The sequence below is a fragment of the Leucoraja erinacea genome, chromosome 29 (assembly GCF_028641065.1).
Source record: "Leucoraja erinacea ecotype New England chromosome 29, Leri_hhj_1, whole genome shotgun sequence".
In the NCBI taxonomy this organism is placed as follows: Eukaryota; Metazoa; Chordata; class Chondrichthyes; order Rajiformes; family Rajidae; genus Leucoraja; species Leucoraja erinaceus.
Window position 1 is genome coordinate 4818746 of NC_073405.1, and position 20541 is coordinate 4839286.

A 20541-nucleotide genomic window follows, 5' to 3' on the forward strand; every position below is an offset into this window, starting at 1 on the left:
GACTAGGCTGGGGGAGAGATAAGAGAGAGGGAGAGAGAGAGAGAGAATGCAAGGGTTACTTGAAGTTAGAGAAATCAGTGGTGTTCGATCCGCCGAGTTACTCAGTCTGAAGAACTGGGTTTTGTCCTGAAACGTTGCCTATTTCCTTCGCTCCTTAGATGCTGCCTCACCCGCTGAGTTTCTCCAGCATTTTTGTCCAGCACCTCTGGAGGGAAGGAAATGGGTGACGTTTCGGCTTTATCCATATGTGTGTGTATATATTTATACAATGGTATATGGACACACTGATCTGTTCTGTATTCATGCCTACTATATTCTGTTGTGCTGCGGAATTTCATTGTCCTATCTGGGACACATGACAATAAATTTCCTTTGCTCCATAGATGCTGCTGCACCCACTGAGTTTCTCCAGCAGTTTTGTGTACCTTCTGCAGTTCCTTCCTAAAAACTCTCTTGACTTGACCTGAGACCCTTCTTAGACATAGAAACATAGAAAATAGGTGCAGGAGTAGAGGCCATTCGGCCCTTCGAGCCTGCACAGCCATTCAATATGATCATGGCTGATCATCCAACTCAGTATCCTGTACCTGCCTTCTCTCCATACCCCCTGATCCCTTTAGCCACAAGGGCCACAACTAACCCCCTCTTAAATAGAGCCAATGAACTGTGGCAGATAATTCCACAGATTCACCACTCTGTGTGTGAAAAAAAAATGTTTTTCTCATCTCGGTCCTAAAAGATTTCCCCCTTATCCTTAAACTGTGTGTGGCCCCTTGTCCTGGACTTCCCCAACATCGGGAACAATCTTCCTGCATCTAGCCTGTCCAACCCCTTAAGAATGTTGTAAGTTTCTATAAGATCCCCCCTTTTTTTTCTGGGGAAAGATGAACAGCTCCACAGACGGGAGCCTTGTGCTTGGGGTTGTCCCGGGGCGATGAGGGGCTCGGGGTTGTCCCGGGGCGGTGAGGGGCTCGGGGTTCCCCGGCGGCGCCGCCTGTCAGTTACTGGTCAGTTTCCACTTGAGTAAAAGTTGCCGGCTACGGGGGCGGGCAGACAACTGGAGCCAGTGGGGCTGGGATTGGCGTAAAGGGACGGGCCAGAGCCAATGGGACGTGTGTGGCCGGGCAGAAGGATCGGTCCCGGGGACAGGCAGCCAACCAACCGCACGGAAGCTCAGAGACATCCGCAGAAACAATAGCCCTTTCCCCCCATCCCAAAGCGGACTGAGCCCAGACTGCAACTTTGCGCCGGCGAGCGGTTCCTCTGTCCCGCACACACACAGCGACTGCGGGCAGCCTCGCGAGTAGCATCTAGACAGGCCGGGACTCTGCGCGAAAAATAACTCCCCCTCTCTATCTATCTCCCACTCTCTCTCTCTCTCTCTTCTCTCTCTCTCTCTCTCTATCTCACTCTCTCTAGCTATCTATCCCTCTCTCACCTCTCTCTCCTTCTCCCTCTCCACCCCCTCTCTCCCTCTCATTCTCCTTCCCTCTCCCCCTCCCTCTCCCTCCCATTCTTTCTTTCTCTCTCCCTCTCTCTACCCCCCCCCCCCATTCTTTCTCTCTCCACCACCCCCCTCCTTCTCTCTCTTTCCCCTTCCCCTTCTCTCCCCCCCCCCTCTCTCTCTTTCCCCCCTTCCCTTTCTCCCCCCCCCTCCTTCTCTCTCTTTCCCCTCCCCCCCCCCCCCCTCCTTCTCTCTCTTTCCCCTTCCCCTTCGCCCCCCTCCTTCTCTCTCTTTCCCCCTTCCCCTTCTCCCCCCTCTCCCCCCCCTCCCTCCCCCCCCCCTCCCCTCCTCGCTGGTTCCCGCAGCGAGCAGCTGAAGCCGCGGAGCTAAAGCCGAGGTGGCTCTGGGCTGCGGCTTGTCCGCTCTCCATGGCCCTCGGCACTCGCTGAGCGACGGCGTTGGAAACGCGTTTCATTCCCAGCTCTGGAAATGAGGCGCCTCAGCCGCTGCTGGTGGATTTTAGCCAATCTCGTGGGCTACTGTTGCCTCTCCTGGTGCCAACAGAAACAGTGAGTGTTTCTGTGTGTGTGTGTGTGTCTGTGTGTGTGAGAGAGACAGAGAATGTACGCGTGTTTGGGAACGCGTGTGTGCGAGAGAGTAAGTGTGAATACGTGTGAGAGAATAAGTATGAATGGATGTGAGAAAGTGTGAATGGACGTGAGAGAATAAGTGTGAATGGGTGTGAGAAAGTGTGAATGGGCGTGTGAGAGTAAGTGTGAATGGGCGTGAGATAGTAAGTGTGTATGGATGTGAGACAATAAGTGTGAATGGGTGTGAGATAATAAGTGTGAATGGGTGTGAGATAATAAGTGTGAATGGGTGTGAGATAATAAGTGTGTATGGAAGAGTAAGTGTGAATGGGTGCGAAAGAGTAAGTGTGAACACGTGTGTGTGAGAGAGTTAGTGCAAATGTGTGAGTGTGTACGAGTTCACGTGAATGAGTGGATGTATGGGGGAGAGTGTAGGAATGTGTGTAAGAGAGTGGTGGGGAGGCCTATGAGAGAATGTGTGTGAGTGAAAGTGATTCTGTGCAATTGTGAGTATATGTGAGTCTGAGTGTTTTAGAGTAAAAGTGTGAATGCATGTGAGAAAATGTGCGAATGTGTACATGTGTGTGAGAAATGCGACCCTGAGTGGGAACGTGTGTTAAAACGTGAGAGTGGGTGCTTATGTGGGAAAGTGTGAGTGCCAGTGTGTGTGCAAACATGTGTGTGCATATGTGAGTGAATGCGTGTGGGAACGTGTGCATGTGTGGGGAAATGGCTGTGCGATTGTGGGCAAATAGTGAGAATGTGTGTGAGAATGTGTACAAGACAGTTTGTGCACATGCAAAAATGCTGGTGTGCATCATAAGATGTGTGTGTGCAAGAAGGCTTGTGTGTGAGAAAGGGTGAGTGTGAGGCAGTTTAGGAGAAAGTTTGCATAAGCTGTACATGTGCAGATGAAAGTGAGTGTCTGTAAGGTTTGTCTGTGTGTGTGTGTGCATGTGCCTGAGAAAATGCATGTGTGTGTGTGAGGTGTGTGTGGTGTGTGTGCCTGTCCAAGAGAAAGTGTGAAGTGTGTGTGTGTGTGTGTGTGTGTGCAGGAGAACGTGTGTGACAGAAAGTGAGTGCACGTGAGAGTGTGCGTGTGAAAGACCGTGTGCATGCAAGACAACATGTATGTGCACATGAAGAGAAGTGTGCAAGAGAAAGTGAGCGCGTGCATATGAGTGTGTGCGTGTGTGTGTAAGGAAAGGTGTGGAATTAGCGCTTGAGTGAGATATTGTGGGTGTGTTTGAGAATGAGTGTGTCTTGTGACAAAAAATGTGAATGTGAAAGTGTGTGCATGTTGAGAGAAAGTGTGTGTGTGTGTGTGTGAGAGAGAGAGAGAGAAAGGGAAGTTTGCATTGGTGCACGTTCTGGTGTGTGTGTGTGCACTCGTGCATGCTGAGAGAAAGTGAGAGAGAGAGAAAGGGAAGTTTGCATTGGGGCACGTTCTGGTGTGTGTGTGTGTGTGTGCATATGCCCATGTATGTGTGTGCATGCGAATGTGCGTGCACATGTGTGTGCCCGTGTGTGTGTGCATATGCCCATGTATGTGTGTGCATGCGAATGTTCGTGCGCATGTGTGTGCCCGTGTGTGTGTGTGTGCGTATGCCCATGTATGTGTGTGCGTGTGAATGTGTGTGTGTGTGCTTGCGCATGTGTGTGTGTGTGCACGGCAGAGTTTGACCCGGATTTCTGCTGCTCTGTTCTAGGGGTTACCTGGTAACTGCTCCCTCAGTCCTCAGGGCAGGGGTCGATGCCATCATCAGTTTTACAATATTCAAGCCTTTATCAGAAACCAATGTCCATGTCCAACTGGTGGTGAAAGGAGAAACTGTGGCTCATAGTCAGGGCTCCGTCTATGGTGAGTTTGGATTACAGAAAGTTTGCTTCATCCCCAACTTTAATGAAGGGTGTTTCTGTATTTGTGGAGTATTCGGGTAATCAAAACACATATTTGTTTGTTCTTCTTTTGCAGAAAAGGGGACGGTCACATTAAAGGTAAGGCTGCAGTTATTTACAGACAGATTGGTGTTGGGAGAAGGAGCCTAGAGGCTTTGGCCAGAGGTTTTTTTGTGGTGAAATTGGCAACAATGCAGATCCGTGCTGATTATTCTGGGTGTGACGTTTGTTGTCCCTCGCTCCAGAACAAGGGGTCACAGTTTCAGGATAAGGGGGAAATCTTTTAGGACCGAGATGAGAAAAACATTTTTCACACAGAGCGTGGTGAATCTGTGGAATCCTCTGCCACAGAAGATAGTTGAGGCCACAGTTCATTGGCTATATTTAAGAGGGAGTTAGATGTGGCCCTTGTGAATATATGGGATCACGGGGTATGGAGAGAAGGCAGGTACAGGTTACTGAGTTGGATGATCAGCCATGATCATATTGAATGGCGGTGCAGGCTCGAAGGGCCGAATGGCCTCTACTCCTGCACCTATTTTCTATGTTTCTCTCCAAGAATACCTTTTTTTTCCACCCTCAGATTATCCCATTACTTCCAAAGTTTCTCATCAGTCTCAAGAAGGGTCCCGACCCGAAACACCGTCTATCAATTTCCCTCTGCAGATGCTGGCTGACCCGCTGAGTTTACTCCAACACATTTATTTTTGCTCAGGATTGCAGCATCTGCAGTATCTTTCCCTGTAATTCACGAAGACCCCCCCCCCCCGCCTCTTGATTCATCCCTGCTCTCTCTGGCCTCACCATCTTATACCCATATAACAATTACAGCATGGAAACAGGCCATCTCGGCCCTACAAGTCCGTGCCGAACAACTTTTTTCCCTTAGTCCCACCTGTCTGCACTCATACCATAACCCTCCATTCCCTTCTCATCCATATGCCTATCCAATTTATTTTTAAATGATACCAATGAACCTGCCTCCACCAGTTCCACTGGAAGCTCATTCCACACCGCTACCACCCTCTGAGTAAAGAAGTCCCCCCTCATGTTACCCCTAAACTTCTGTCCCTTAATTCTGAAGTCATGTCCTCTTGTTTGAATCTTCCCTATTCTCAATGGGAAAAGCTTGTCCACGTCAACTCTGTCTATCCCTCTCATCATTTTAAAGACCTTTATCAAGTCCCCCCTTAACCTTCTGCGCTCCAGAGAATAAAGACCTAACTTATTCAACCTTTCTCTGTAACTTAGTTGTTATGTTGAAACCCCAGGCAACATTCTAGTATCTTGTCCTCTCATTCTCTGTTTAGTTTATTGTCAATCTCACCATCTCAGTCTCAGGCAGCTTACAGTGGCATGAATATTGGTTTCTCTAACTTCAAGTAACCATTGCATCCCCTCTCTCTCTCTCTCCGCCCCTCCCTCCCTCCCAACCTCTCTCCCCCACCCAAGTTGTTCTACGAGGTTCAAAGTTGTCCTGTTGAGTTTCATTGTCTGTTTCTCAGTTTTCACCAAGCCCTCGGCTAACAATGGCCTGGTTCCGTTTTCGTTGATACGTTTTAGCATATCTTTCATTCATTTGATCTACATCTCTCCATAATCACCGTCCATATCTAATTTCCTTTCCCCCTGACTCTCGGTCTGAAGAAGGGTCTTGACCCGAAACGTCACCAATTCCTTCGCTCCAGAGATGCTGCCTGACCCGCTGGGTTACTCCAGCTTTTTTGTGTCTATTCTCAGTCTTACTCCCTCTATACCTCCCTGCTGATCACTTTTCCTAACAGCTTAGTTTAGATTAGTTTAGAGATACGGCACGGAAACAGGTCCTTTGGCCCACTGAGTCGGCACGGACCAACAATCCCCGCACATTAACACACACTAGGGACAATTTACCCAGCCAATTACAACCTGTACATCTTTTGGAATGTGGGTGGAAACCGAAGATCTCGGAGAAAACCCCAACGCAGGTCACGGAGAGAGTGCGTGCAAACTCCGTACAGGCAGCACCCGTAGTCGGGATCGAACCTGGGTCTTCGGCGCTACAAGCCGCTGTAAGGCAGCAACTCTACCGCTGCGCCACCGTCTAAGGTGCCGGGTTCCTCCAGGATTTTGTGTCTCTATCTTCCTCCTGTGGAGAGAGGCACGGATTGACACCGGCGCTCACTGTAGCATCTACCATCCTTTCATTGTTCCCCCCCCCCCCCCCCCCCCCCCCCCCCCCCCCCCAGAGTGCAGCTGGTCTGAGATTGTTGGCCACTTTCATGCGACTTCAGCGGCATCTGGAGAAGAAAGCTAAAGGTGAAATTGAAGCCGAGGCTTCTATTCTTCCATCCATCAGCCGAGCTGTGCCTGCGATCTCTCATAGAGTGATACAGTGTGGAAACAGGCCCTTCGGCCCAACATGCCCACGCCGACCAACATGTCCCGTCTACACTAGTCCCGCCTGCATTTAACTCATATCCCTCTAAACCTGCCTTATCCATGTACCTGTCTCAATGTTTCTTAAACGTAGCTGCCTCAATTGCCTCCTCTGGCAGCTTGTTCCGTACACCCACCACCCTTTGTGTAAAAAAAAAAAAAAGTTGGCCCTCAGGTTTCTATTAAATCTTTCCCCTATCTCCTCTGGTTCTCGATTCCATTCTCTGACCAAAAGACTCTGCGCGTTTATCCGATCTATTCCTCTCCAATAGCCTGGGTCATGGAACATTTTCCTCTGATCCCAAATATGTTGCACCAGGTGGGTTGGAGATGGGGAGTGGGCCGGAGAAAGTGAGGAGCACAGACAGGGCAGCATAGGAGGCCTGATTCCCCCGTGGCTGTTTGTACAGTGATTGTAGATTCGGCACGGACTAGAAGGGTCGAGATGGCCTGTTTCCGTGCTGTAATTGTTATATGTTATATGGTTATTGTAGGAGGTGTGTGTGGCAGCCAGTGCAATAGTAATCACCTTGCTGAAGCCGTGGAGAGACTGCATTTGCACAATGGCTCGTAGCTGAAGCCTGGGTAATAATGGATGTCCTAATTGGGCTGGGCAAGATCCTTCCTCATTACAGACTGGTGATCGCTTGGTTAATGCAAATGGAGTGTGGGTGGGATCCGTGGCCAGGGAAGGAGAACATAAAAACATAGAAACATAGAAAATAGATGCAGGAGGAGGCCATTCGGCCCTTCGAGCCAGCACCGCCATTCATTGTGATCATGGCTGATCGTCCCCTATCAATAGATTACACTCACAGTGATTACACTCAGATGTTAGATGTGGCCCTTGTGGCTAAAGGGATCCGGGGGTATGGAGAGAAGGCAGGAACAGGATACTGAAGTGGATGATCAGCCATGATCATATTGAATGGCGGTGCAGGCTTGAAGGGCCGAATGGCCTACTCCTGCACCTATTTTCTATGTTTCTATGTCTATGTTTCTAATAACCCGTGCCTGCCTTCTCCCCATATCCCTTGACTCCACTAGCCCCTAGAGCTCTATCTAACTCTCTCGGAAATCCATCCAGTGACTTGGCCTCCACTGCCCACTGTGGCAGGGAATTCCACAAATTCGCATCTCTCTGGGTGAAAAGGTTTTTACGCACCTCAGACTTAAAGACCTCCCCTTTATTCTAAGACCGTGTGTGATCCCTGGTTCTGGACTCGCCCAACATTGGGAACATTTTTCCTGCATTTTTCTAGCTGGTCCAGTCCTTTTATAAATTTATATGTTTCTATAAGATCACCCCCTCATCCTTCTAAACTCCAGTGAATACAAGCCTAGTCTTTTCAATCTTTCCTCATATGACAGTCCCACCATCCCAGGGATCAATCTCGTGAACGTTAGGTACTTGCACCTCAGGCAGTTGGTTTGTGCATTCCTTGTTCCAGAAGAGAGTTGGGATTTGTCCCAGTGTAGAGTTGGGGTCTGTCAGAGGGAGTGTCAGGGTCTGTGGACCCCCGTCCCAGGGTAGAGGTGGTATCTGTTGCAGGGAGTGTCGGTGCCTGTTAGATGCTAGATCGCAAGCTTGCTTGTTTACGGGTTGGGTTTGACTTTGACCGCATGTCACGGCTGATTGTGTCCAAGGCATGAATTACTGACCACTGTGAGTGTAATCACAGCTTCATGAACGTCACTGCCAACCCCAAACAGACAAACCTCAACCTAACGTTGTGCACCAACCTGTATACTAAACGGAGCCTGTTCATCTCAGATGCTTTGTGACAAGTAGCACAGCCTGAATTCCTTCAGGTCAGGCCCTAATGGCTCCTGTAATCCCAAACATATTCACGGCTATTCCTTTTGATCATGGTCTTGTGATATTCAGACTCCCTGCAAAGTGTTTTCATGGAGATCACTTGAAACCAATTTGGAACCCAAGAAAAGATTAACTTTGTCTTCTCACTATTGAGTCAAGAGTCAATAATGTTTTATTGCCATTTGTCCCCGACAGAACAATGACATTCTTACTCCCAGCAGCACAACAGTAAATGTGGTCCTGTGTCAGAAATACAATAAACAAGAAATTTATATATGTACACACACACACACACACACACACACACACACACACACACATATATACACACACACACATATATACACATATAAACACACACACACACACGCACGCATATGCAAACACACACATATGCACACACACACACACGTACATATACACACACATGCATATGCACACACACACGTACATATACACACACATGCACACACACACATACACACACGCACATACACACACACACACACACACACACATGTACACACACACACACACACACACACACACACACACACACACACATATATACGCACACACACACACACGTACACACACACACACACACACACACACACACACACACACACATACACACACACACACACACACACACACACATACACACACACACACACACACACACACACACACACACACACACACACACACACACACACAAGCACACACACACACACACACACACACACACACACACGCGCACACACGCACACACACATACATACACATACACATACACATACACATGCACACACACACACACACACACACACACACACATACTTACTTAGCTGTGGCAGAAGCCATTTGACAGCCATTGACCAGTCCAGTTTTAGTTTATTGTCACATGTCTCGAGTTACAGTGAAAAGCCTTTGTTGCGTTCTAACCAGACGACGGCTCTTGTGTGGAAGGGTGCTCTGGTTTCCTCCCACACTCCAAAGACGTGCAGGTTTACAGGTTAATTGGCTTCGGTAAAATTGTAAATGATCGCTAGTGTGTAGGATAGTGCTAGATCACTGGTTGGCACGGGCTCGGTGGGCCAAAGGGCCTGTTTATGTGCTGTATCTCCAAACTAAACTAAACAAAACTGAAGGGCAATGGTGGACGGCTGTACAGTAACTCTTAGCAAGTGCTTGGCCTTTTCCACTTGACGGATTGTTCACAAAGTTTAATCCCCACAGAGTCTAAGGGAAAGTTTGCATCTTTTATTAATATTGGCTCAACAACAAAGCACGGGGCTATAGTTGAGAGTTTTAATGACTATAGTGGAGCCCCATAGGGATCAGTTCTTTATTTTTCTTGGTAAGTATAGATGGTTGATGCTGACTTGGAGTTAATTTACAAACGAACAAGAAATTGCCCAACCTACATCAATCATTGAATTACAGATGACGTGTGTATGTGTGTATGTGTTCATTCAGAGACCTAGTTCCAAGATTCCTATGAATCAACGGGCCTTGCATTAGACCACTGGAAGACAAAGATCCTCTGCCAAGCTGATCCACCAGCCACCACCACTGCCCGCCACCGATGACCAAGGTCCAAGACTAGTCCTCGGAAAATGCGGATCACTTTCCATATCTCAGGAAGGATCTGTGGTTGAAGGCAGATATCGATGAGGAAACTCACTTTCGCCTCCAGCGTGCAAGCACGACTTTGGGTCAACCAGGGGAAAGAGTGCTTAAAACTGGCATTGATCTTGTGGCCTGTAGAGCAGTAGTGATCCCCACCCTCTTGCCTGCAAAGGCATCGCAAGCGACCGGATAAGTCGTTTCAAGTGCCATTGTGGAGTGGCAAAACCAAAGTTGACACCCTCTCTGGGCCAATATCCTCAGCGTTTGGGCTCCGATCAACCACAAGGAGCCCCAGTAGACAAGTGATCTTCTCAACATGCCTCCACTCTTCGCCAAACTCTGTCACACCAGGAGACTACTAGGATGAAGGAGAAAACACTTCAGCCATGTCCTTCAAGTTTCAATATAGACTGGGGGGGGGGGGGGAATAACTGACCTCACACATTCCTGGAGCTCCCTGGCCCATGTCTGCTCAAAATGGGGAAGAAACATAGAAACATAGAAAATAGGTGCAGGAGTAGGCCATTCGGCCCTTCGAGCCTGCACCGCCATTCAATATGATCATGGCTGATCATCCAACTCAGTATCCTGTACCTGCCTTCTCTCCATACCCCCTGATCCCTTTAGCCACAAGGGCCACATCTAACTCCCTCTTAAATAACCAATGAACTGTGGCCTCAACTACTTTCTGTGGCAGAGAATTCCACAGATTCACCACTCTCTGTGTGAAAATTTTTTTCTCATCTCGGTCCTAAAAGACTTCCCCCTTATCCTTAAACTGTGACCCCCTTGTTCTGGACTTCCCCAACATCGGAAAAAAACACGTGATTATAATCGAGCCATGCACAGTTTACAGGTACATTACAAAGGGAATAAAGTGAAAGACGTTCAGTGCAAGATAAAGTCCGAACAAAGATAGTTCGAGGGTCTCCAATGAGGTAGATGGCAGTTCAGGAGTCTGAAGAAGGGTTTCAGCCCGAAATGTTGCCTATTTCCTTCGCTCCATAGATGCTGCTGCACCCGCTGAGTTTCTCCAGCACTTTTGTCTACCTTCGATTATCCAGCATCTGCAGTTCCTTCTTAAACATGAAGTCTATGCCTCCAAGTTACTCATCTCACTGCTAAGGGAAATGTCCTGTTTACCCTGCCTAGGCCTCTCATCATTTTATATGTCCTTCTGTAATGTGGTGACCAGAACAATAAAATTGCTCTAGCTGTGGCCAAACTAGTTTTATTCTATTCTAACAAGGTCTTCCTACTCTGGCATTACAAGCCTCAGCTAATAAAAGCAAGTCCCCGTCCCTAACCCTTCCTAACTTATTGACACGTAATGTTCCTGTCAACAATTTCTTCGCTTGCACTCCGAGAACAGCATGGCCCCCACTAATACGTTACCTCACATTTCTCCAATTCATCCTTTTCTGTCTACCTATTTAGAAACATAGAAAACAGGTGCAGGAGTAGAGGCCGATGAATGGTCAGCACGCAACAAAATCTTTTCACTGTACTTTTGTACACGAGACAATAAACTCAACTCATCTTCCCACTCTCCATCTATTTCTGTTTCTGCAATGCATCTCTAAACTAAAGTAATATTAAGGTAAACTGAGCGATGACCTGCAGACTTAAGGGCCTGTCCCACGAGCATGCGACTCCAGGCGGCGAGCGCGACCTAACGTGGTCGCTTGAGCCGTACGGCCTCGCGGGGCCGGTCCCACTTCGATCGCCGGAGCCGTATGGAGTTGTGCGGAGCTGGTCCCGACATCTCGCGGGGCTCCGAAAAACTGACCGTGTTCAAAAATTCCGCGCGGCAACGGCCCGCAGCCATCTTGACGGCGTACGTCACGCGTGAACTTCCCGCGGACTTTGCTCGAACTTCACGTCACTCACTCGGCCTCCACGCGGTCCCCCCTTCCGGTTTGGTCGAGCTTGCCGCACGCAGGTCGCAAGCTCGTAGGACAGGCCCTTAACAGACCTAAAGCTGGGAAGTGGAATTCACTAAACTCTGCTTATGTTGGATACGATGAGCCAATGTACTGAAATACCTATGATTCTATAAACCATACACAATCTGAGGCTGACATAACATTTCTCATAGTTTGACATTGCATTTTGGAACCTAGCGGGTCAGGCAGCGTCTGTGGAGTGAAACGAACAGATAGTCTTTCAGGTCCCGAAACATTGCCTATCCATTTCCCTCAATGCATGCTGACCGACACGCTGAGTTTCTCCGGCTGCTTGTCTTCTTGCTCAAGATTCCAGAATCTGCAATTTCCTGTGTCTGACATTATATTTTGCTTCTAACGGGGTTATTTAAAATAAGAAAAATTTCAGGTGATTCTCTGAGCAGTATTCTGGAGTTACCCCAGCATTTTGTGTCTATCTTCGGTTGAAACCAGCATCTTCCCACTATATATGATTTATCTACTGTATATATGTGTATTTGTGAGTATATGTATATCAAGAGTTAAGAGTCAAGAATGTTTTATTGTATATGTCCTAGACAGGACAATTAAATTCTTGCTTGCTGCAGCACAACAGAATATGTAAACACAGTACTTAACGGGAGAAAAAAAGTTCAGTGTGTGTATACACATATTCGCACATACTCAATAAATAAACAAATATAGTGCAATAATAATAATAGTCTGTTGTAGTTCAGAGCTTATTTGTTGTCGTGTTTAATAGCCTGATGGCTGGAGGGAAGAAGCTGTTCCTGAACCTGGACGTTACAGTTTTCAGGCTCCTGTACCTTCTCCCCGATGGCGATGGTGAAATGAGTGTGTGGCCAGGATGGTGTGGGTCTTTGATGATGTTGGCTGCCTTTTTGAGGCAGCGACTTCGATAGACCCCTTCGATAGTGGGGATCTCAGAGACGATGGTGGACTGGGCTGTGGTCACAACTATTTGCGGTCTTTTCCGATCCTGGACGTTCAAGTTGCCGAACCAGGCCACGATGCAACCAGTCAGAATGCTCTCTACCGTGAACATGTAGAAGCCCAGGAGAATCCTCTTTGACATACTGACTCTCCGTAAACTTCTCAGGAAGTAGAGGCGCTGATGTGCCTTCTATATAATTGCATCAGTGTGCTGGGTCCCGGAAAAATCTTCGGAAATATGCACGCCCAGGAATTTGAAGTTTTTGACCCTCTGATATAAACAGGATTGTGGGGATATATACTCACACACACTGAATTTTTTTTTTTTTAATTCTCTCGTTTATCATATTGTTTACAGTGTTCTATGTTTACATATTCTGTTGTGCTGCTGCAAGCAAGAATTTAATTATTCTATCTGGGACATATGACAATAAAACACTCTTGACTCTTGAACAGATGGAGCTACACTGGGTGCATTGATGGAATGTGCCTGTGGTACTAATTTCTGTCAACAGAGGTTGCCAGTGAGGCAGTTAATGACAGCACTGCAATAACTGCACAGACAGAGTGGATGCCCAAAGAAAACAAGATTGTGTTAAGTTTGCATTACTTTCTGGTGTGTGTGTGTGTACACATCCCCTGCAGGAGTAGCTGTGCTGGAAGTTGTATGTACACATGTGGTGTTGCGGTTGATTCCTCCCACCAATGGTGGCGCCACAGCTGGGATCTGCATGGCAACCACCCTCCACCTTTGATGGCCATCGCTGGTTGCCATGGGGGGCCTTGTCAGTTTTACTATTTCAGGGAGATCTGGCGATCAAAGGCCTGACTTTTGCAGAGGGCGGCACACGGTGGGGCAGCGGTCGAGTTGCTGCCTTACAGCGCCAGGGGCCCGGGTTCGATCCTGACCTCGGTCGCTGTGTCTGTGTGGAGTTTGCACGTGCTCACCGTGACCGCGTGGGTTTTCTCCGGGTGCTCCTGTTTCCTTCCCACACTCCACAAAGACATAGAAACATAGACATAGAAACATAGAAATTAGGTGCAGGAGTAGAGGCCATTCGGCCCTTCGAGCCTGCACCGCCATTCAATATGATCATGGCTGATCATCCAACTCAGTATCCCGTACCTGCCTTCTCTCCATACCCCCTGATCCCCTTAGCCACAAGGGCCACATCTAACTCCCTCTTAAATATAGCCAACGAACTGTGGCCTCAACTACCTTCTGTGGCAGAGAATCCCATAGATTCACCACTCTCTGTGTGAAAAAAGTTCTTTTCATCTCGGTTTTAAAGGATTTCCCCTTTATCCTTAAGCTGTGACCCCTTGTCCTGGACTTCCCTAACATCGGGAACAATGTTACAGACGTACAGCTTTGGCTTCTGTAAACTGTAAACTATGTGCCAAGTGTGTACGGCAGTACTAACGGGCGGGGTGATCGCTGGTCAGCGCGGACTGCATGGACCGAAGGGCCTGTTCCCCCATCGTCAACATCCTGGAGATGCTGCCGCCCGCCCAAGGTTCTCGTCTGGACCAGTGGGAATGAGAACAGACGAGAACACAGGGGAGACTGGGTGTCCTTTCAGTGGGTGAGTCACGGTCTGGCTCCTGTTCGTCTTTCCACTGTCTACAAAGCAGAGGCCAGCAGTATGATGGAACACACGACTTGCCTGGATGAGTACAGGTCTAACAACCCTCGACAAGCTGGTTACCACTCAGCTGAGTGAACTACGCTCCCTGCGGGCTATAGACGAGGCCGTGACACTCAGTTTTAGTTTTTAGTTTTAGAGATACAGCGTGGAGATCTCGGAAGAAACCCACGGGGAGAACGTACAAACTCCGTACAGACGGCACACGTGGTCGGGATCGAACCCGGGTCTCCGGCGCTGTGAGGCGGCAACTCTACCGCTGCGCCACCGTGCCGCCCTGCGAGCGGTTATCTCCTCACACTCACCATTAAAAGGCAAATCATGTTGTAATTTATGGCTACTTGTGGTGTGCAATCACTTTATTGCCACCATTAATAGACTGTTAATGAAGTGCGTATGAAAGAGATGCAGATGCTGGTTTACATTGAAGATAGACGCAAAATGCTGGAGTGCCTCAGTGGGTCAGGCAGCATCTCCGGAGAAAAGGAATAGGTAACGTTTTGGGTCGGGACCCTTCCTCAGGCAACAGTCCCCATTCCTTTTCTTTAGAGATGCTGCCTGCTGAGTTACTCCAGCATTTTGTCTATCTTCGGTATAAACCTGCATCTGCAGTTCCTTCTTACAAATGTTGATCTGAGGCTGGTACAGGTATCTGGTGGGTTGGGTCTGGATATCTGATGGACCCTTCATTGTCGGGTGCTGTAAAGTCATATAGTTTAGTTTAGAGATGCAGCACGGACTCAGGCCCTTCAGCCCACCGAGTCGGCGCTGACCAGCAATCATGCGTACTATCCCACACAAGTAGGACGATTTCGCAGAAGCCAATTAACCTGCAAAGCTGCATGTTTTTGGAGTGTGGGAGAAAACCTGTGCACCCAGAGAAAACCCACGTGGTCAGAGGGAGGACATGCAAACTCCATACAGACAGCACCTGAGGTCAGGATCGAACCCGGCGTTGTGATGAGCAAATCTACCGCTGCGCCACCATCCATGCAATCACTTCCCTCCCAATGTCCCCACTCAACCTCTTTCCTTTGTCTTCCAGGTACCGCAAGGTTTCAGTGGACAGGCTCAGCTAAAGGTGTGGGGCAACCGGCATCTCACCGACAATGGATACATCTTCCACAACTTCACAACCGTCACCATCGACTCCAAGGGATCTTCAGTGTTCATCCAGACGGACAAGCCCGTCTATAAACCAAAGCAGAAAGGTGGGCCCACCACACCCACCTTTGCAACCCCCCTCACCTGTTGCATCACCTTGTCTTAGACACCAGGAGGAAGAAAGGGTGGGGAAGGGGGGTGGAGATGAATAGAAAGTCATAAAGTCATCAGGTCATAAAGGAATAGGAGTATAATTAGGCCATTTGGCCCATCAAGCCCACACCACCATTCAACCTATCTCTCCCTCCTAACCCCATTCTCCTGCCTTCTCCCCATAACCTCTGACACCTGCACTAATCAATTAAATTGGGGATAATATATATTTATACAATGGTATATGGACACACTGATCTGTTCTGTATTCGTGCCTTCTATATTCTGTTGTGCTGAAGCAAAGGAAGAATTTCATTGTCCCCTATGGCTATAAACTCTCTTGAATCTTGAATCTAATCGAGGTGCAAGAATTGAAGGAGCACGTTAAGCTCACAGGGTTGAATGGAAGGTCATAAAGTCATCAGGTCATAAGGAATAGGAGTTTAATTAGGCCATTTGGCCCATCAAGTCTACCCCACCATTCAACCTATCTCTCCCTGGGATCAGGGTAACATTCAGTACTTGTTTGGTTTAAGTATCAACTGTTCAACATATTCACTGCTGCTTTCTCTCTCTCTCCCTCTCTCTCTCTCCCTCACACAGTGCTGATTAATGTGTTCACCGTCACCCCCGACCTGCGACCCACCAATCAGAAGGTAGGATTCCTCAGTCTGTTGCTGCCAGTTTCTTTCTGTTTGTTTTTGCCCAAAACGATGAAAGGAAAGAATGACGTTGTCCCGCCGAACATGAGGAGTAGTGTCGGCAACAAGGCATTCGGGCCCTTCTCTGGCCCCGTCGCTGAACCCTCGGGTAGAACCGCTGCCTCACAACGCCAGAGTCCCGGATTCGATCCTGACCTCGGATACTGTCTGTATGGAGCCAGCACATTTTCATTGTGACCCCATTCTCCCAGTGGCTAACGGAATCAAGGGATATGGGGGGAAAAAGCTGGAACGGGGTACTGATTTTGGATGATCAGCCATGATCATATTGAATGGCAGTGCTGACTCAAAGGGCCGAATGGCCCACTCCCGCACCTATTTCCTAAGTTTATATGACAACATAGATTTTCTCCGGATGCTCCGGTTTCCTCCCACATCCCAAAGACGTGCGGGTTTGCAGGTAAATTGGCGTCTGTGAAATTGTCCCCAGCGCGTGGGATAGAACGAGTGCACAGATGATCGTTGGCCGGCATGGACTAGGTGGGCCGAAGGGCCTGCTTCCATGCTGTATCTCTAAACTAAACTAGACTGGCATGACTGATTCCTGGGATGTCAGGACTTTCATATGAAGAAAGACTGGATAGACTCGGCTTGTACTCGCTAGAATTTAGAAGAGTGAGGGGGGATCTTATAGAAACTTACAAAATTCTTAAGGAGTTGGACAGGCTAGATGCAGGAAGATTGTTTCCGATGTTGGGAAGTCCAGAACAAGGGGGTCGCAGTTTAAGGATAAGGGGGACATCTTTTAGGACCGAGATGAGAAAAACAATTTTCAAATAGAGAGTGGTGAATCTGTGGAATTCTCTGCCACAGAAGGTAGTTGAGGCCAGTTCATTGGCTATATTTAAGAGGGAGTTAGATGTGGCCCTTGTGGCTAAAGGGATCAGGGGGTATGGAGAGAAGGCAGGTACAGGATACTAAGTTGCATGATCAGCCATGATCATATTGAATGGCGGTGAAGGCTCGAAGGGCCGAATGGCCTCTACTGCTGCACCTATTTTCTATCTTTCTATAGCATCGCGATGGTTAAGTTACTGGGCCAGCAGGCCATGATTTTGATCATTGCTCCAGAGATGCCAGTTTGAGTCTCATCCTGGCAGCTGTGGAATGCAACTTCAAATGATTAAATTAATCTGGTCTGAAGGAATTGAAGATGGCCATGATACTGCCAAATTGTTTAAAAAACACATCTGGTCCAATAATATCCTCCTTCAGGGGAGGAAATCTGTCAGCCTTCCCAAATCTGACTCCAGATCTACAAATGTGGTTGATTCTCGACTGTTTCCTCAGTTTAGGGGTGAGTAGGGATGATGAACAAATGCTGCCATTGTCAGCCACATCCTCGTTAACAATCCGTATTGATCTTGGACCTCATCAATAATTTTATTGATTTGCTGCCATGGTTTAAAAAGCCACTGGGGCGGCACGGTGGTGCAGCGGTAGACTAAACTAGCCGGAGGCCCAGCTTCGATCCTGACTACTGGTGCTGTCTGTACGGAGTTTGTACGTTCTGCCCGTGACCTGCGTGGGTTTTCTCCGAGATCTTCGTTTTCCTCCCACACTCCAAAGACGTACTTAGGTTAATTGGCTTGGTTTCAACGAAAACTTGTCCCTAGTGTGTAGGATAGTGTTATTGTGTGGGGATCGCTGGCCAGCACGGACTCGGTGGGCTGAAGGGCCTGTTTCCACGCTGTATCTCTAAAGTAGACTAAACTAAACATTGCTTAGTTTAAGAAGGAACTGCAGATGCTGGAAGATCGAAGGTATACAAAATTGCTGGAGAAACTCAGAGGGTGCAGCAGCATCTATGGAGCGAAGGAAATAGGCGACGTTTCGGGCCGAAACCCTTCTTCAGACCTTTGCTTAGTTTAGTTTGGTTTATTATCACGTGTTTCAAGGTGCAGTGAAAAGCTTTTTTTGCTGCGTGCTATCCAGGCAGCAGAAATACCATACATGATTGCAATCAAACCGTCCACAGTATACAAATCCATGGAACAGAACACAAAGTGCTGGAGTAACTCAGCTGGTCAGGCAGCAATCTATAGCGGGAATGGATAGGCAAGGGTTCAGGTCAGGACCTTTCTTGAGTATGAAGAAAGGTCCTGACACAAAACGTCGCCTGTCATTCCCCTTCCCAGATGCTGCTGGCCTGTTGAGTTACTCCAGCACTTTGTGTTTTGATCAAGATTCTAGCATCTGCAGTTCCTTGTACCTCTTAAAAAGGCGGTGGTGTTTTTCTCTTTCTCTCTGCCTGTGGGCACAGCTGGCAAAACCAACATGTTTGGCCACGTCCACGCTACTCTGGGAAGCTGGTGATGGTCCTTCATTTGTGTGTTGATCCTTGACGTACAGGGTTGTAGGTTCATTGGTTTGGTATAAATGTAAAACAGTTTTGAGACAATTGAGGGCTTTGCAAAGCCTGTTCATTTTAATGCCAGGTTGATCTTAAGGGGTTGGGCAGGCTAGATGCAGGAAGATTGTTTCCGATGTTGGGGAAGTCCAGAACAAGGGGTCACAGTTTAAGGATAAGGGGGAAATCTTTTAGGACCCGAGATGAGGAAAACATTTTTCACACAGAGAGTGGTGAATCTCTGGAATTCTCTGCCACAGAAGGTAGTTGAGGCCAGTTTGTTGGCTATATTTAAGAGGGAGTTAGATGTGGCCCTTGTGGCTAAAGGGATCAGGGGGTATGGAGAGAAGGCAGGTACAGGATACCGAGTTGGATGATTAGCCATGATCATATTGAATGGCGGTGCAGGGTCAAAGGGCCGAATGGCCTACTCCTGCACCTATTTTCTATGTTTCTATGTTGTGGGTCTGGAGCATTCAGCCACATAGAGGTAAATACCATAAGACATTGGAGCAGAATTAGGCCATTCAGCCCATTGAGTCTACTCTGCCACTCTCTCATGGCTGATTTGTTGGTAAGATGGTACCTTTCCTATCCTACAGAACAATAGTGAGAGATGTTTTTTTTTTTTTACAATTCCACACCATAGTGGTCTTTGATTTACCCTTTAGAGATTTACCTTAGACTTTAGAGATACAGTGCGGAAACAGACCCTTCGGCCCAACGAGTCTGTGCCGGCCAGTGATCACTCCGTACTCAAGTGCTAACCTACATATTAGGGACAATTTATGATTTTTTTTTTTAACTGAAGCCAATTAACCCACAGACCTGTACGTCTTTGGAGTGTGGGAGGAAATTGGAGCACCCGGAGAAAACACACGCGGTCACAGGGAGAACGTGCAAACTCCGTACAGACAGCAGCCTAATGTAACTAAAGTATCACAATGCTTTTGCTGTTTGTCTCAGTTGCTACTGCGTGCTGTTCACATATGCCTGTTATTCATTGCTGTGTTGAGGTCTGTTGGGGCTAAAGTAAATGGGAAAACTGGGTACAACAGCTGAGTTCTGTAGAACTACACCACGGCTCCATGGCTCTTACAATCGTTCCCAATTTTGTATGTATATCAGGGATTGACCCTTAATAATTCAAGAATGTTGCTAAAGTGAGTCAAAGTGAGCTGAGAGAATTGAGCAGCTGGGCTTGCACACTCTGGAGTTTAGAAGGATGAGAGGGGATCTTATTGAAACATATAAGATTGTTAAGGGCTTGGACACGCTAGAGGCAGGAAACATGTTCCCGATGTTGGGGGAGTCCAGAACCAGGGGCCACAGTTTAAGAATAAGGAGTAAGCCATTTAGAACGGAGACGAGGAAACACTTTTTGTCACAGAGATTGGTGAGTCTGTGGAATTCTCTGGTGGAGGCCGGTTCTCTGGATGCTTTCAAGAGAGAGCTAGATAGGGCTCTTAAAAATAGCGGAGTCAGGGGATATGGGGAGACGGCAGGAACGGGGTACTGGTTGGGGATGATCAGCCATGATCACATTGAATGGCGGTGCTGGCTGGAAGGGCCATATGGCCGACTCCTGCACCTATTGTCTATTGTATATTGTCTAAATCCACATTCTCCTCCCTCTCTCTCTCCAGACACCACTCTCTCTCCCTCTCTCTTTCAGGTCGAGGCCTACATCGTGGTGAGTTCCGCAGCTAATTGTCCATAAGTGATAGGAGCAGAATTAGGCCATTCAGCCCATCAAGTCTACTTGAGTTCTCTCGAGGCACTGTGTAACAATTGTGCTGCCATCTCCCACTATCAATTTACCTGTACAGTTTGACACGGGGATTCCACTCTTGATTCTGTGTACACTTTCTCCGTCCTTGTC

General features: G+C 47.9%; 1 protein-coding gene across 1 annotated transcript in view; it reads left to right on the plus strand.

Moving 5' to 3' along the window:
* The first annotated feature begins 1781 nt into the window (after nt 1–1781).
* cpamd8 (C3 and PZP like alpha-2-macroglobulin domain containing 8) overlaps nt 1782–20541 on the plus strand; it is a 116402-nt gene continuing 97642 nt past the window's right edge. The window contains 6 exon segments of the mRNA XM_055658393.1: nt 1782–2013; nt 3744–3895; nt 4010–4032; nt 15376–15541; nt 16191–16243; nt 20335–20352. Coding sequence (XP_055514368.1) covers nt 1934–2013; nt 3744–3895; nt 4010–4032; nt 15376–15541; nt 16191–16243; nt 20335–20352 — 492 coding nt within the window. The 5' untranslated portion in view covers nt 1782–1933.